Here is a 19,099-nt window from a genome sequence, read left to right on the forward strand (position 1 = left end):
GAAAGGGCCATTTCACAGTCTTCCGCTTTATATTTGTCTTGACCAATCATGTTGCTGCAAGCTAAGTTTCTCTTCGGCTTCTCCCCACCCGAATAGGACTGCTGGAGCCGAGATTATTTTGGTCCTGACTTTGTCTCATGACTTTTTTTTATCTCTGTCTCATCTCTTGTTTATGTCTGGGATCACCAATTGGTTATCTCTTGGATATGTCTGGGATCCTCTCTTGGTTATCTATTGGTTATGTCTGGGATCCTGCCTTGGTTATCTCTTGGTTATATCTGGGATCATCTCTTGGTTATCTCTCGGTTAATACTGGGATCACTACTTGGTTATCTCTTGGTTATGTCTGGGATCACTACTTGGTTATCTCTTGGTTATGTCTGGGATCACTACTTAGTTTATGTCTTGGATCACCACTTGGTTATCTCTTGGTTATGTCTGGGTTCAACCTTTTGTTATCTGTTGGTTATGTCTGGGATCATCCCTTTGTTATCTGGTTATGTCTGGGATCATATCTTGGTTATCTGTTGGTTATGTCTGGGATCATCCCTTTGTTATCTGGTTATGTCTGGGATCATATCTTGGTTATCTGTTGGTAATGTCTGAGATCATCCCTTGGTTATCTGTTGGTTATGTCTGGGATCATTACTTGGTTATCTCTCGGTTGTGTCTGGGACATCCCTTGGTTATCTGTTGGTTATGTCTGGGATCATCCCTTGGTTATCTGTTGGTTGTGTCTGGGATCATCACTTGGTTATCTCTTGGTTATGTCTGGGACATCCCTTGGTTATCTGTTGGTTATGTCTGGGATCATTACTTGGTTATCTCTTGGTTATGTCTGGGACATCCTTTGGTTATCTGTCGGTTATGTCTGGGATCATCTCTTGGTTATCTGTTGGTTATGTCTGGGATCATCCCTTGGTTATCTGTTGGTTATGTCTGGGATCAACCCTTTGTTATCTGTTGGTTGTGTCTGGGATCATCACTTGGTTATCTCTTGGGCATGGGGCAATGGGCACTGCTCCGAGCAGAGGGCCAGTGAGTAAAAGACAGGGATGAATATCCACTCAATTATTTCTTGGCAAACAGGACATCCTGTGGTGTTTGACACGAGGAAAAAAAAAAAAGCAGTGAAAACTGCTTACGCCGTGATCCCACCAGTTGCATTATCAAATACAGAGAAGCTCACAGATGCAGTAACACTGAATTTTTATAGGCACACAATTATTTACAGCCTTTTACATTCAAATCAGAATTAGAGGCACGTTGTAACTATCTACTAACACAACAAAAAGTCAAATACCTGAAATATTCTGCCCCCTATATGCTTATGAGGTTGGGTTTATCAAGTTTTACTAGAGTCAGAAGATACTGAGCATCAAAATATTTGCAAGTTGGCAAACTGTGACCAATTTATACCAGCAGGGCTGTATGTTGGACCAATGTATACCAGCAGGGCTATATGTTGGGACACCGGATCCCGGCGGGACTGTGTGTTGGTAAACTGGGAAAGTAGCCTGGTCAACCAATGACCTTTGCCTGCAGTAATCTGCCCTGGGTTTTCCTGGGATTGCTTCATGTAGTAGAAAGAGGTTAATCGCCATGCTTGGGGCAGATTTGTGGCCATGGCTGGATTAAACTAGGCTCGAACTGTTGGCCACTCTGCTAATCTGTAGCTCTGCCAAAATAACTGGAGGAACGGCTCACTGGTTGACCAGTGGTTTGCTGGCTGACTTATTGGACGGTCGTCGTCGACGACCCGTCTTTTTCAACTTTGCGTTTATGGCCCGAGAGATATGTGCAAGTTTATAGTGTCATGGCTTAGTGAAGAACCTCGCTGTTGATTCAAGCGTTTACAACAGAATGTTCCCCACACCCCAGTTTGTGTGTGAGTGAATGATTAACTTGGGGACGACCACACTGAGCTCACATTCACTGCAGCAAGCTCTCCTTCGCACACTGGCTGATTTCCCTGACCTTGTTAAGACAAAGCTTTTGCTTGAGAACCCCATGTTGATTATTTTCTTATTTATAATCTGCAAAACGTACCTCCTGTGTAATTGAATCGCTGTATCTTGGCGAAAGTGTGACGCATCCTCATCGACCTAGACAACCACACAGCAGTACCTCTAGGAAATCGTTCTTTTTGTTTTACAGGTTTACTTAGACATGTGAAAGTAGGTCTATAGATATTACACAATATTGATGTGTGAAATTTATAGAGCATAGTCGACTTGATGGGCTTATCCTATATACAATATTCATTGTTTATCTGCAGAGAAAAAGCAAAGACATTTTTCTGTGGATGCTACCGTAGGATGTTGCTGATAGACGGACTACATTTTTCCATCCATTCAAATAATGTAAATCAACACAACTCTAATCTTCAGGTAAAATAGAAGAATCACATTTGTTTCATTGACATTTGCCTTGAGGTTAACACACTTAAGCATAAATACAATTACATTTCACTTGATTTCTCTATCAAGTAGTATCAATTGTCAACCCTTTCGTGCCATCTAGTCCTACCAAAAGGGACAAAGGACACAAAGCAGTCGGTAAAGGGGGAAACCTTGTTTAAAAAACAGTCCATCTATTGAGTCGACAATCAACCCCACTAGTTTGCAATCCAGCCAGCAACCAGCCAGCCAGCCAGCCAGCATGTCCATTAACTAATTGGCAGCTAAACTGTCACACACCGAAGCCTAAGATAATTGAACATGAACCGAGTCACAGCTTAAAAAGATTTACATCCACAAAATAATTGCTTGCTATATCCTGCACAATGCTGCTCATGCCTGTCAAGCTATAGGGCGGTGTGTCTCTCTAGTGGACAGTTTGTCAGTGATGATCTTGGTCTGACAGCCAGGTAATGGCGACGTCCATCAGGTATAGATGTGGAACGGTATTTACATCTCATACATAGACGTATATTTACCTGCGTACAGAATGCTAGCGGTAAGCTTGGTGATGGAAACCGGATCCAAGAACAAGGTGAAGAAACAGGACCTACATGCGTGGAACAAGTTATCATATATTGGCTCTGTCGAGGGAGAGAGGAGACACATGATGCCAGACGATCTGAGATCTCGGCGCCTACCAAACATCTGGGGATTTGTTGGTTCTTAAACGGCCGCTAACAGACCTACGGCCATTACATTTGACATGAAATAACATTGTTTTTCTGGCATCTTTGAATACAGTGCTGTATATTAAACACCGGCGGCTAATGTTAACCAGCCCACTAGTATCAGGAGACAACTTCAATGCGATGTCTACTTGATGGGGGTCTCGCTGCAAATCCTCTTCAGGGGGAGTCATTATAGTCCCACGAGAGAAAGTCAACTTCTGCAGTAGTTTTGCACTGTGCAACCCGCATGAAGATTCATTTTTTTCTTTGCTCTGAAACACCTCTGAAACACAGAGCCTTCCTGTTCTGCCTCCCATCGCTTTTCAGGCAGGCTACGGCTGCAGAAGATCATCCAGTGGATTATCATAGTGAAGACAAAATGTGTGAGAGCAGTCTCACATACAGTCTCGCATGTACGCATACACATACGCAAGCAACTGCGCACATGGTGTTTGAATGAGTGCTCTTGTGAGGACATCACATGATCACACACACACACACACACACACACACACACACACACACACACACACACACACACACACACACACACACACACACACACACACACACACACACACACACACACAGGGCAGTGTGCGTATCTAAAATAAAGACAAGGTCAGTTGCTGTGGAGATGAATAGTGATGCCTTCTATCTGTCGTTGTATCTTTATTTTTCTGTTACTCTTTTAATTAATAGCCGTCAGCTGTATTATGATTTGCATATGTTTCAAAAATACTATACGTTAAATAGATTTGTCCTTTGTTTCGATCATTCTTTTTAGTCTTGTATATTCTTCCTTTTCTCAATTTTGTTTTATTTCATTTTCTCTTTATCACTCCCATTTTTGTTTGCTGTCTCTAACTAACATTTTTGTGCTGCTCTGTCTTTGGTTCTGTCTGTGGTCTGAGCAGAGCGAAAGTTTATTATGCTGCAAGTTTGGAGGTCTGATTTAATTTTTTGATGATGCTGTGGTTTATGCGCACAGCACCTATCCTATAGAAAGTCAGAATTAATGTCCTGTGAGCCAGGGTGAACTCCCTGCCCTAAAGAGCTTCAGGATAAACTTCCTGTCCGACAATAAACTTCATGTCCTAAAGACATATTCCTGTCCTAGAGAGCTCCAGTATTAACTTCCTGTCTCACATTTAGACACGATGAACGTCCTCTCCTACTACAAACTTCCTATCCTACAGGGGGAACTAAATGTCCTACAGAGTCAGTATAAACTTCCTGTCCTTAAGAGAACCTCCTGTCCAACAACGCTGCAGGATTAACTTCCTGTCCTACTACAAACTTCCTATCCTACAGCACGTCAGGGGGAACTTCATGTCCTAGAGAGTCAGTATTAACTTCCTGTCCTTAAGAGAACTTCCTGTCCAACAAAGCTTCATGATTAACTTCCTGTCCTACAAAGAACTTCCTGTCCTACAGAGCATCAGAATTAACTTCCTGTCCTAAAGAGAACTTCGTCTCCTACAGACCGTCAGTTTTAACTTCCTGTCCTTAAGAGAACTTCCTGTCCATCAAAGCTTCAGGATTAACCTGCTGTCCTTCAGAGAACTTCCTGTCCTACAGAGCTTCAGGATTAACTTCCTGTTCTAAAGAGAGGACCTGTCCTACAGAGTGTCAGGATTAACTTTGTGTCCCAAAGAAAACTACCTGCCCTTAAGATACATTCCTGTTCAACAGAGCTTCAGGATTAACTTCCTGTCCTTAAAGGTCCCATGGCATGCCACAAGGTGTGGTGTGATTAGCCGGTACAAGCCGTTTTCGATATCTGCCCCTTATGACATCATGGGTGGGCGTGTCCACCTAGATGTGTGCTGGATAGATCAGTCTACCAGCCTACCCAGTGGACTGTAGCAAACGTTGCTCATCTATCCGTCACACATCTAGGTGGACACGCCCACCTGTGATGTCATAAGGGGCAGATTTCCGGCTTGTAGCGCCTAATCACACCACACCAGAGGTGCGTTCAGAATCGCAAACATAGGCGAACGTTTGCGAACGATTTTAAACATTTTCCGTTAAACGAACATAAGCAAGCAAACGTTTACGAACATAGGCAAACTGTCTGAAGAGGTAGTTCTCCACAAACAGAGATGGATCGCGGTGCTCTCTTCGGCTACGTGACATTTGTTGCCATGGCATTAAACTAAACTATATTGGAATCATTTACTCCTTTCCTACACAGAAAGCAATAGATAAAACGTTTCATATAGCCTATCTACACCCTTACTTCAACTGTTGTCTTTTGCATCCTAAAATGCGATTTGAACGTTATATCGCAGTAAGTGGGTACAACTTCGGTGACGTAGCCCTCTATTCTTGAATTTTCCGTACTGGTTGTCTGCAGTAGGCTTTCAACGAGGTCGACCACTTGCAAACCCTCTTCTGTAAACTCTTCCATTAACATGGAGGCTGCCGCTCATACCATGGCCTTCGTATCCATTTTTTTCGTTCACAGTTTGTTTAGAATGGTGTTCAAAAATCGTTCAAAATTAATTGTTTAATGTCAACGCGTTCGTTGCGAACGTTCGCCTATGTTCGCTGAACTTGAACGCACCTCTGGTGGCATGCCATGGGACCTTTTAAGAGAATATCCTCAGAGACAATCTGAGGATGTTTCTTCATTCTTTCCTGGTAGTCATTCATGCTGACAAAACTAATTTGGGTCTCTTTACGGTGAGAATGTATTCTTTGGGACATTTTTGTGCTAACAGCACAAAGTCTTTGGTATGACATTTTTATATTTTCATTTAAAGTACGACTCTTTGACGTTTTGACCGGCCCTGCTAATGAATCTACTCTGTTAAAGTCAGATTGAGAATGAGAATAAACTAAGTATAAACAGGTAGCATAACAGAGATGTAATAGCAGTAGTCAATTTGTGGCTTCCGATAATGGTACGGGTAACAACTCACAGGCTAATCCCACTTTCAAGAGAGTGGTGTCGGGCGGGGTCCACTGTGGACACGTGCCAAGAGTTAACCTCCCCTGCTACCATTTAATTTCATGTCTGATTTGCTTCCTTTTACATCATTCCTTTTGATATATAGCCTTCTCTCAATGTCCCACATTTCATCCATTTTCTGTTCTTCACACTCTTTACCCCCCCCCCCCCCCCCCCCCCCCCCCTCCCTCTCTGCCTCCCTCTGTGATCAGCGAAGGTCAGTGCCTATTGATTATAGCCTGGGTCGCGTATGAGGCTTTTTATAACCTGAGACACAGACAAATCTGTCTCCCTTCCCAGCCATCAGTCTAACTGCCTGGCTGTGTCTGTAATCCGTCTTAACTGGAGATCAATGGGTGATTTAGTCCAAAAGTTTCCCAACTTCTCCATGCAGAGGCCCGGGAAGATGACCAAATCTAGAGCTCAAATTGAATGGGCCCCGTTACGTATCATCACACACGCTTATTCAATATAAATTATCCAATGTCATTTTTTACAATTTTGGCCACCCTGTTTATCATCTTTGTCTATCAAGGCGTATTCAGCGACCTGTCTGTCAAACTGTCTGTTTGGCTGTCTTCCTTTACGCCGTCTCTCTCTGTCTCTCTCGGCCTATCAGCAAGCCCCTCTGTCCGCGTGTCAGTCCGTCTTGTCTGTATTCAATATGTAGTCGAATGGTTCTCAGGGGCCAAATCATGCATTTTGTTTGGATGCTTCCAGCGGGTACTACATGAGGGTTGTGTGTGTAGGTGTGGTTGTGTGTACGTGTTACTGTTGTGATACCCCTCCTCCCTCACCGCTATTTTTTTTTATTTCAGAAATCAATATTCTGCAGTGCTCCATAGCCTTCAGTGATTATCGGCTGTGTGTGTGTGTGTGTGTGTGTGTGTGTGTGTGTGTGTGTGTGTGTGTGTGTGTGTGTGTGTGTGTGTGTGTGTGTGTGTGTGTGTGTGTGTGTGTGTGTGTGTGTGTGTGAGATCACGCTTGTCCCTGCTCTGCCTCCCCCCTTATCAATAGACCTCACCTCTGTTTCCCTGTTTGTTTTTACTCTGCGTTCTGTTGAGGAAGGAAGATGTCTGGACGCTGGGCTCATGCCTCCATACGGTGCCCCTGCTGTATTCCTGGGTGGCTGGGAGGGCGTTCTTGGTGGTGACCATGTTGTAGATTATGTTAGGGATCGTGAGTAATGTGCCGCTGCTGCGTCTCCTCTCCTGTCTCCCTCGCTCACACTCAGCCAATGGGGATCCCTGGGATGTGTGTCACACAAATCTATCAACTTTCTGTGGCCAGACTCTCTTAATTTGTCTCCACGGGAACCAATAAACACGGGAGGCTTATGAGAGGGGACAGAGACGATTATATGTATAAATATGGATAATGTGCGGATTACACGGTAATCTGTTCTATGATAGCATGACATTTTTGGACATACTTTCCTCATAACGGACACCCTCCTATTTGGCGTAGGTCTATAATTTCCGTCCTAAAATGTCAGCTATTGCATTAAATTAAAAGCCAGTTCTATTCAGTGCATCTAAAAATGTCCCTTTAAAGGATAATGGTGGCCAGGGACGCATCGCTGGGACAGATGGAGAGACTGGAGGCAAGATGAAGCGTACAGTAGATGTGGTCTGAAAGGAGACAGCAGACGCAGGGGTGAAGGAAGTGGCTGAGGGGGCTGGGGAAGATGCAATAAGAGAGTGTGGAGGAGGAGACGATGAGAGGGACGGAGCAGTGCACACAGAAACTCTCTTCTTCCGCCTGTCCGGTTTCTAACTAGATTACACCGGCAACGCCACATGTTCAGATCCGGCCTCGCTGCTCTGGGAAGTCACACCCACCCTGTAATGTAATGTAGTCTCTAATGTATGTCTACAACAACCTATAGAAGCACATTTAATGTAACCTAATGGAGCCTAATGAATGTCTACAACAACCTATAGAAACACATTTAATGTGGTCTAAGGTATTTCTAAAACAACCGATAGAAACACTTTTAATGTGGTCTAATTAATGTATGTCTAAAACAAACTATAGAAACACATTTAATGTAACGTAATGCATTCTAATGTATGTCTAACAACTTATAGAAACAAATTAATGTAGTCTAATGTATGTCTACTACAACACATGTAATGTAATACATGTAACCTATAGAAACACATGCACGGGTCATGTAATATAGTCTTATGTAAGTCACCAATAGAAACACAAGTACTGGTATGTTACTTGTATAAACGCATGCAATATAATGCAATGTAGTCGAATGAATTTAAACGATAGAAACAACCGCTATATATTTCAATGTTGTCTAATGTGTGCGTAAACTATAGAAACACATGCACATGTATTGCATTGTAATTAATGTGTAGAACCTATAGAAGCACACATCAATTATTGTATGTAACCTATAGGAACAAAACGCAATAGAATACAATGTAGTCTCATCATGTATGTCTACCTCCACCTACAGAAACACAGCCACAGGCATATCCTCCCTCCGAACTATCCATTTCCATAGGAGCGTCTCGTCAACATGATTTGCATGTCGCATGAAGAGCACATGGGCGCACGTTAGGTTTACACAGCGCTTTCCTCCGACACGGAGGGGGGGGGGGGAGAAACATGCACACCCTGCAGATCAGCGGATACCTGACCGTGTGGGCCCAACCAGTTAGACCAGGTCCGAGCCCGCCCCACTGGCACAGCACCGGGTCCTCCACACCTACTGGTTAATGATGAATACGAGGGCGGGGGACGGGCGCTTAAACTCCACCGTGTCCCGCTTCCCCGGAGGGAGGCCGAGGGAAAACCTAAAACACGGAAAAGGGATGGAGCACAAGCCGAGGGACGACGTAGTGAATGCGCTCCGACTCCTCCTTGGGAGTTAGGCGCTGCTGAGGGGGCTCCTGTACAGGCGGACGGGGGCGGCCTTCCTACTGAGACGGTGAGCCACACAGGCCCCCTCCTAGTACCCCCTGGCCTACCTGACTGGCTAGGGGAGGAGTAGAGGAGTAGAGGAGTAGAGGGCCGGGCTAGGGGAGTAGTAGAGGAGTAGAGGAGTAGAGGAGTAGAGGAGTAGAGGAGTAGAGGGCCGGGCTAGGGGAGTAGTAGAGGGGTAGAGGAGTAGAGGAGTAGAGGGCCGGGCTAGGGGAGGAGTAGAGGAGTAGAGGAGTAGAGGGGTAGAGGAGTAGAGGAGTAGAGGGGTAGAGGAGGAGAGGGCCGGGCTAGGGGAGGAGTAGAGGAGTAGAGGAGTAGAGGAGTAGAGGGGTAGAGGAGTAGAGGGCCGGGCTAGGGGAGTAGTAGAGGAGTAGAGGAGTAGAGAAGTAGAGGAGTAGAGGAGTAGAGGGCCGGGCTAGGGGAGTAGTAGAGGAGTAGAGGAGTAGAGGGCCGGGCTAGGGGAGGAGTAGAGGAGTAGAGGAGTAGAGGGGTAGAGGAGTAGAGGAGTAGAGGAGTAGAGGAGTAGAGGGGTAGAGGAGGAGAGGGCCGGGCTAGGGGAGGAGTAGAGGAGTAGAGGGCCGGGCTAGGGGAGGAGGAGAGGAGTAGAGGAGTAGAGGAGTAGAGGAGTAGAGGGGTAGAGGAGTAGAGGGGTAGAGGAGGAGAGGGCCGGGCTAGGGGAGGAGGAGAGGAGTAGAGGAGTAGAGGAGTAGAGGGCCGGGCTAGGGGAGGAGGAGAGGAGTAGAGGAGTAGAGGGCCGGGCTAGGGGAGGAGGAGAGGAGTAGAGGAGTAGAGGGCCGGGCTAGGGGAGGAGGAGAGGAGAGGAGAGGGGGCGGACTGTAAGAGGGGAGAATCAAATAATAAAAGGGTGAGAGTGAAAATAAAAAGAGAGGGTATGATGATGGAGGAACGATGGGTGAAACATTGACAGGGGAGGCCGGCTGTGGCCGTATTCGAGCTGCTTTTGCGCGGATGCTTTTCCGTTTAATGAAGAATGCGATGCTCCAGAGCACTTTGATCTAATGGCCACCCTAGGATCAGAGGAGCACTTTGAGCCTCTAGCCAGAGCAAAACACTTCCCTTTAAGTATCCACTGAAGAACGTGCACAGCTCGGTCCCAAACCAAAATCCCAGAGCAATTCAACGCAGCGTTCATAAAGTTTCGCGGAGACGAGTTGCTGCTGTGCCTTCTTTGAAATATTTACAACATAATTAAGTGTTTCATTTGGGTTACTACACATTTGTTTTTTTCACTCCAGTGACGGCACAATTTGTGTTTAATTTTAGTTACTCAACAATTGAGTATGAATTTACAATAACTGTGGTTTCAAACCTCATGTATTATATTTATTTAAGTGGGAGACTACTGTGTGAATGGATATAAGCTCAATGAGTCCCAAAAAGAGATAGATTTAAACTACCCACACCAGCCAGGTAGCTTTACATACCAAACTATTATCTGAGTTTGGAGTATATTTAATAAAAACATATTCTATAGAATAACTTATATAGATGGGTTGGACCAGTGATGTGGAGTCCTTCTATATGTTATAACCAGTGATGTGGAGTCCTTCTATAGGTTATAACCAGTGATGTGGAGTCCTTCTATAAATAGGTTATAACCAGTGATGTGGAAGGTTATAACCAGTGATCTGGAGTCCTTCTATATGTTATAACCAGTGATGTGGAGTCCTTCTATAGGTTATAACCAGTGATGTGGAGTCCTTCTATAGATAGGTTATAACCAGTGATGTGGAAGGTTATAACCAGTGATCTGGAGTCCTTCTATATGTTATAACCAGTGATGTGGACTCCTTCTATAGATGGGTTAGACCAGTGATGCAGAGTCATTCTATGGATAGGTGATGATGAAGTTGAAGCTGATCCAGCCCTTCGGTCTGAGCTCTTCTGGGCGTCCTTTCAAACATGTTCATGAGAGCAGCTGTAGCTCTAGTTGATAATTCTCTGCGTGTCTTCAATGCAATCCTTTCTTTCCCCCTTTTCAGTGAGCTGCCCCAACCCTTGACAAAGAGCTGCATGCTAACAGCTCTTAAGTTTTTGAGATTGTATGAAAATTGAAAAGGCAAAAATGTGCTTGACAGTGGAGGATGAGTGTGAAATTAAGAGGATAGTAAAGCAAGACACTATTCGATTCTGGGACTTTGGTTCTGTTTTGCTTAATTCTTTCTACACTACTGTATGTTCTTCAGTTCACTAGCATATCTTTATGTTAACTGAAAGGCCACTTACACGAGACCATTTCTACTCAAGGGTCTACGACAGTATTGCGTTATTTACCTTCAGATGGAGAAGTTAATTTATATTTCCCGTGTGTGAAGCGGCTTAATGGTTCTGCATGGGTTGATTAAACTCTACATCACAGTGTTTAATATACCATGACGAGGCCGTCTATTTTAATATTTTTCATCTTGATCCTTAAGGACCTTTTTACACTTTCTACCAAACCTGCTTTCATACAGTGTGTTGATTTAATCATAATCCAACTGAAAGCATTAATAACGTACATTCAAGCCCACACATGTACACACACATCCACACAATCACACGCATATAGATTCATGCGCATGTATGCTGTGCATACATCGTTTGTATGCAGTATTCTGTCACAAGGGTCTCTGAATGCTTATGGCTATTCTCCTCACGTAGACCTTGCAGATATACCTCATCTGCAAATTCTTATTCTCGTCTGATTTGTTCTGCACAAGACTCCGTACGTGTAGTGTGTGTCCGTAGGAGATTGATGTTTTTGTGGTGCAGGCTAATGGTAGCTATAGTACTCTGGACATTATTACTCAAAGTGCCAGACTCTTTGGATGCTAGAGAGCCTTCTTTGTGCATTCTGGATCTCTCTTTTGTGTGTCTTTATTCAGATGGTTGACTTTTTAGATTTTCAGGTTGTTTTCGGTTGTTTTCTTCTTCTTCAGTGAAACAGCTTGTTTTATGTTTAATAAAAAAACACCTGTTCCATGATCCCATAGTCTGTCTTAAGGTAGTTAATAAACACATGAATCCTATCTTCCCACTTCAAGCCGCAGCAGAGTGTCTCTTTGTCCAATATTAAGCAGAGGAAAATTCAGAGAGTCAAAGGGTGATAGTTTGATTCTAATATAATTTAGTTTGTGAGCGAAGAAAGGGTGCAATCTGGTTTGTCAAGGTGTGTGTGTGTGTGTGTATTCCCTGTAATGTGTGTGTGTGTGTGTGTGTGTGTGTGTGTGTGTGTGTGTGTGTTCCCCGTAATGTGTGTGTATGTGTGTGTGTGTGTGTGTGTGTATATTCCCTGAAACGCTGTGTGTGTGTGTGTGTATGTGTGCACTAGTGTGCGCGTGTGTGTTTTCCTCGTAATGCGGTATGTGTGTGTGTGTGTGTGTGTGTGTGTGTATGTGTGTGTGTGTGTGTGCGTATATTCCCTGAAACGCTGTGTGTGTGTGTATGTGTGCACTAGTGTGTGTGTGTGTGGCTGCTTGGAGCATAGCCTCCAGCGATGCTCGTCGCTGGGTAGCGTGTCATGTTCGATTTGTACCTGTTCCAAATCACACAGCCACACTGATGAACTCTACACTGTACCTAGCTACACCTGTTGGCTGTTCAATATTATATGTCACAAGCTGGCAAACAAACACACTTGGCATTAGGGTGTTTCACTTTTTCTGCTGCAATTCAAATCTCTCTCTCTCTCTCTCTCTCTCTCTCTCTCTCTGTCTCTGTCTCTGTCTCTGTCCTCCAGGATGACAGCTTGCTAAGCAGTGAGGACGAGATGAGTGAGTCCACGTGGCTTGCGGCCGACCCGGGGCCAGCAGACAGGATGAGCCACAGTCCCCATCGCGCACACAGCAAAGACGAGGACGGTAGGAGGCAAACACAGACACCGCCCCGTCCTTCTGAGCCAAAGGCTGGGGCTCATTGTTTGACTTTTATCTTCTGATGGGTTCTCCTCCAATAATTACTTTTTGGGAAAAGCATTCATTTCGATGGTGGACGAATGAATGTTTGGTTGAATTTCTGTCTCGATTTGGACCTTCCATACATTCCTCACCACTCACACACTCACTCACTCAGATTGATTCCTGCTGTAAGAAGGACCAACAGCATCTTTGAAGAAAGTCTTACTGTACTGTTGTGGGTGTTGTTCCTCACTCTCGTTCTGTGTGTGTGTGTCAACCGCGCCCGCGCGCGGGACATTAAAGAACCAGGCAAGAGATGTTCCAGCAGTTCTCTTTAACTCATCCATCTCTCGCTCAACGTCTCGCTCACTCTCTCCCTCCCTCTCTGTTCTTTAATGTCTCTCACTCCATGCTGCTTTTAATTTGTTTCCTTTTACCATCAGGTATAGAAACTGGAGAGGGGGAAGTGTAGGGGCTGACGGTGTGGAAGTAAAGTACAGGGAGAGCAGACTGGTTAGAGAGAGAGACAGAGAGGGTGAGGGGGGAGGGAAGAGGGCTGGTGAACCAAACTGGCATGAGGTGTGTGTGTGTGTGTGTGTGTGTGTGTGTGTGTGTGTGTGTGTGTGTGTGTGTGTGTGTGTGTGTGTGTGTGTGTGTGTGTGTGTGTGTGTGTGTGTGTGTGTGTGTGTGTGTGTGTGTGTCAGACACCATATCCGCTAACATACGCTCAGCTGGTAGGCAGCTGGGTACCACACAGTTTATCCACTACTGCATACCACTGAGTATTTATTAGAGGTATATATAAAACATGGTACATGTTGACCACTATCATTACTTGGCTTCGTTGCATACTCTATTCTGATTTGACAATTATGGTGTTCTACGAGCTGTTATTGATGAATTGCAGAGCGCTGCTGTTGCTATGGAACGATTCTAACACTCAATAAAATCATTTTTAAATAAATAAAATACTTGTAATTTATATATTTTGTGCAAATTATGGATTTCTAGTTGCCTAAGTAGTCGTGCAGTAAGCGGGGAAATGTCCAGCGAGCCTGCGGTTATTGCAAATGAACCCTTTCAGGATGATGCAGGAACATATCACTGACACTGATAATTTAATAGTTATAACGGTAAATGTAGTCATGGTCTAAAAACATGGCTGTTATGGTTAGATAACAGGGTCAATGTAATCGAAAAACCAACAAACATACATTAATGTGGTTCATATATATCGTAGTGCATTCTGGCCGTTTGTGGTTCTGTAGTTGTACATTCAGGTCATGCTGTCTGTGGTTCTAGACCAGTACATTCAGGTCATGCTGTCTGTGGTTCTAGAGTGCTACGTTCAGGTCATGCTTTCTGTGGTTCCAGACCAGTACATTCAAGCCTGTGGTTCTGGAGTGGTTCATTCAGGTCATGCTGTCTGTGGTTCTGGACTGGTTCATTCAAGACATGCTGTCTGTGGTTCTGAAGTGGTTCATTCAAGACATGCTGTCTGTGGTTCTGAAGTGGTTCATTCAGGTCATGCTGTCTGTGGTTCTGGAGTGGTTCCTTCAGGTCATGCTGTCTGTGGTTCTAGAGTGCTACGTTCAGGTCATGTTGTCTGGGGTTCCAGAACAACAGCATTGATCCAGGAAGCCAGGCTGTTGGCAGGGCGGTATCAATACTGTCTGAGCGGAAAAACCCAGGAGATTACCACCATCCCTCTTCTAGACTGTTATTATCATACCTTCCATGCATAAGCAGCTGTTGTCAGCTACGGAACCAGCGCCCTGTAGTCTCACTAATCAGACTTTTTATTATCCTCCGGAGTCTGATGGTAGACCATCTCAAATCTGTGTGAACACGGTGCGTTCCCTTCTTTCGCTCCACATTTGTTTCGACCAATCGTGTCCTTGGGGGGGGCGGGGATTTGGAAACGACCTGACTCAGGTGTGAAACGCCGGTCTGAACCGTCAACGGGTCCATGTCGACGATGAGCAGGGCAGTGTGTAGGTCAGTGCTGTCCGCTAGATTGACAGATAGGGTAACTTACGTAAAGGGCTAGCTAGCATAGAGCTGCCACTTTTAATATATCTATCTCAGCCCTCACAACCTTGAACAGAGCCCTGGCTGTTCGGCTGGCCGTGTGAGCGTGTGTGTGCGCGCACTTATTAGTGAAGTATTTATTGATTTTTGGATGCCGAAATGTGTTATGTAAAAACACTCTTTCTACTTTAGGAAACAATGAGATGATCCCAGTCATGGGAAAAGAGGGATCAATGCCAGGGTAAAATAATAAGTATTATCCTAGTCATTTAAAAGCATCTATTCCGCTTATCCAAAGCGTCCCCCTAATCTGCTATCTTATACAGAACGTTATACGTCTAGGAAATCAACCGGCTGCATGAAATGGCCTCGTGCATTTACAGTACGACAGTAGATGTGTTCAAGATGGGTCGCTAGTGTTCTAGAGAGTACTGCTACAGTACCACAGCAGAGCAGTGATACACGGAATGATTCACACATATGTACGCATGCGTACACACACATACATAGCCACATTCACAGTCACACTCTCTCACACACACGCATACACATACACACAGAGGAGCCTTTAGGTCTGTGGACCACATGGTGTCATGTGTTGAGAAAGTAGGACACAGGGAAATAAACATTCACTTTCCTCCTTTCCTCATCCTATGCCGCCTCTCCTCTTCTGCTGTCCTGTCCTCTCCCCTCCCCCCTGGAGGAATGGGAGCGATGTGTTTCAGGGTAAACGGGGTGGACAGATGGAGGAGGGGATAAGGGCGGATGGAGATAACCAGTGGAATACCCGGGGTTAAAGAGGAAGGCTCTTTTAGGGGTGGGGTCAGTGAACTAGGGTAGCTGAATCTAGGCCAAGAGATTAACATGTGACTTATTTTACGCTTAATACACAAGTTATTCCTGGTTTGAAATTGCCTGTACCTTTCTGTGAGTGGGGGATGACGGGAGTGTGATGGAATGAAATGAAGACGTGGCAAGTACACGTACAATTAAATACAATTGGAATGGATTGTATTTTTAATATGTTGTTGGTGGGTTAGACCAAGGCCAATTGCCTTCTAGCTGTTGGGATGGCACTCAGAAGACGGTGACGGCCATTGTTGTTGTCATGTTGGGGGTTGGAGGAGTTAAACACCATCTGAACATATCTGAATAGTACTATACTTAATTAACACTGCTGATTAACAACGACATGACAAAAGATGAGGCTATCATTGTCCGTTTAGTTGATGAATTTGCATAGATTTGTCGGGTGGGGGTGTAGGTTTAGATTTTATCTTGGTCTTTTACCTTTGTCTTGGTCGGGATAGCTGGAAAAGTAAAAAGTGTACGTATTTCAATCTGCGCCAGTAATGTCTGATAAAGTATATCTTATCATAGTAGGCTGGACCTGTTTTTCTCACAGCTGGAAGACCTTTGCAGTCATACAACCAATATTTTCTGACTTGTGATTGGCTTGTGATTCCCCAGCGACGATTGATAAAGATGTGTTTGAACGTGTCAGCAGCGCAGCAGAGTGCATGGGCCGAGATCTAAGTTGGTCGTGTCAGTTGACATGCAGGCCATGCAGGGTCTGGTCTAATGCAATGGGCCCCTGTGCTGGATCAGCATATTGTTGTATGAAGAGGCGAGCGGCTAATGCACGCTCTCTGCTCTCTGCTAGCACACCTGGCAGCGGAACAAGGGATCTCACAGCGGGATAACCAGACTTGAAGATCAATGCGTCTCATTGGGTTTTCAGGAATGACACTTTTCCGCATCGGAATTTCGGCCTCCGATCCATTCCCATTCAGAGAGATCATTCGGGTTTTTCTTTGTGAGGACATGGTTTCAATGAATGAGAATCCAGTAACGAGAATCAAGTGAAGTTATGATGGATATGTGTGCCTTTGTAACATAATAATACATGGACTGCGGGGGTTATAAATGCAGTAGTATTATATGATGATGATGAATAGTATTGGTTATAAAAGATTGAACAAGGTAGATGCTTCCCAAGTTGGTGCTACTGTAAACACTAATTGGGCTTCCCAGCACTTGCTTACCCAGTCTGAACCACTTCAAGAGAGTTACACGTAACGATATAAAAAATGGTCCCATGGTATCGACGTTATCCTAGTATGTTAGGCTATGTCTCATTAGTATGACACACACACACACACACACACACGCACGCACGCACGCATGTGCGCGCGCGCGCGCCCTGTTTGAAGACGGCCTGTTGGGGCTGCAGCAGAGGTGGCAGGCCCAGCGGCCGATGACCCGTGGTGATATAAGCATGGGGCTACCCTAATGGGAAGCCCATTAAAAATGTAGAGCAACATTAACATATGACATTTCCACTGTATACACTGCGCGGCCCAGAGAGAGGCTCAGAGCTGTGTGTGTGTGTGTGTGCGTGCGCGCCCCCATCATACACGCATGCTAAAGTGGTCGTGCTGCTCCTTTTATATTATCGTACACTGTTATCTATTGTTGAATGAGAGTCCGTTTTTTTTCCCGCCTAGTGACTGGTCAGAACTCGTGTCCGTTGTAAATGAAACGCACAGCGACGTGTTCCATGTGTGTGTGGAACTTTCCTCTTACTGTCCCTCGGTTGAGAGACTTGTGTCTTTCTTAGAGGCGGGGTCGGACAGGGTTATTGTTGGATGTCTTATTCGTATTCTGCTGAGAGTTTATCTATCAGCGATTGAGGAACTTGTGTGTGTGTGTGTGTGTGTGTTTAGGTCTCAGTTGTTTGTAATCGTGTTTTGTAAGGCATGAGGCGTACGGTAGCATATGGCCGTTTGCTTCTAGGTGGATCTGTATGCATATATTTGTATATAATTTCTGTGTGGATGAATATGCAAGTGTCCGTCTTATGCAGCATATGCATACCACCACCATTTGTGCATCTCAAGTGTACCTCATCTATTTGCATGTGTGTGTGTTATGGAAGTCTGTGTGTGAGTGTCTGCCATTATGCTGTCTCTTATAGACGCGTCACAGGCTTACGGTTATTATTGTGGTTGCGGCGTATCGCTGATCATATTCATCGGCTTCCATTAGGCTTGTCATGAAGCCACTTAACATCACGTGTATGCTCAAATATATATCCATCGTCTAATTCCTGAGCTAACAGATTAGTTCAGATGTTCGCTTAGGCCACCGGCGTCAAACGTATTCAGATAGCGGTGCATGTCTTTGTGTTTTTTTAAGTGCGTATTGGTCTCGGACAAGTGGTGCATACGGTCATTGGATTTACCTGGAATTCCGTGGTATAATACCTTGAATAATTCTTATTTCCTTTGTAGTCCTTTTTAGTTGCTTTATGATGTCCCTCTGTGTGTGTCTGTCGGCCTCTCTGTCTGTCTGTCGAGGGAAGGGAAAGGCTTGCTGAGTAGGGGTCCTTTGCTGCTTAATTATTGACAGAACCCCCTCCAAGTGTCTCACGCACACACACACGCACGCACACACACACACACACACACACACACACACACACACACACACACACACACACACACACACACACACACACACACACACACACACACACACACACACATGCGCACACGCACACTTCATGAAAAAAAACACTAACCATGAAACACACACACCATGAAAAAAACACAAACACAATCACCATGAAACACACACACACACACACACACACACACACACACACACACACACACACACACACACACACACACACACACACACACACACACACCATGAAACAAACACAATCCCCATGAACATACACACACACACGCACACATCATGAAACACACCACACACCATGAAACGCACACAAACACAAACACACACACACACACACACACCATGAAACACACCACACACACCATGAAACGCACACAAACACGCTCACCATGAAGCACAGTGACAATACATTCTAATGCACTGCAGACATATGCAAACTCGAGCCATTGTGAAGAGCGTGGGGACGCCAGACTTATAAGTATTATTTGAGGGCTGCACAGACACACAAATGGCGTAGGAGGTTATGGAGTGCGGGCGGAAAGAAACACGACTCTCCCCCCCCCCCCCGCCGCCCCCCCCCCACCGCCCCCATTTCTTAGAAGAAGTCCAAAGGCCTGTGTGTGTGTGTGTGTGTGTGTGTGTGTGTGTGTGTGT

The 19,099-nt window shown here is 45.0% G+C and overlaps 1 protein-coding gene across 1 annotated transcript in view; it reads left to right on the plus strand.

Annotated features, from left to right (window-relative positions):
• The window catches only part of LOC115547460 (nucleolar protein 4-like), a 72,777-nt gene that overhangs the window by 25,518 nt on the left and 28,160 nt on the right, over window positions 1–19,099 (plus strand). Inside the window, exon 5 of the mRNA XM_030361689.1 lies at window positions 12,772–12,892. Within this exon, the coding sequence (XP_030217549.1) occupies window positions 12,772–12,892 (121 nt within the window). The remainder of the gene's footprint in view (window positions 1–12,771; window positions 12,893–19,099) is intronic.

Source organism: Gadus morhua, chromosome 7 (assembly GCF_902167405.1).
Source record: "Gadus morhua chromosome 7, gadMor3.0, whole genome shotgun sequence".
NCBI classification, from domain to species: domain Eukaryota; kingdom Metazoa; phylum Chordata; class Actinopteri; order Gadiformes; family Gadidae; genus Gadus; species Gadus morhua.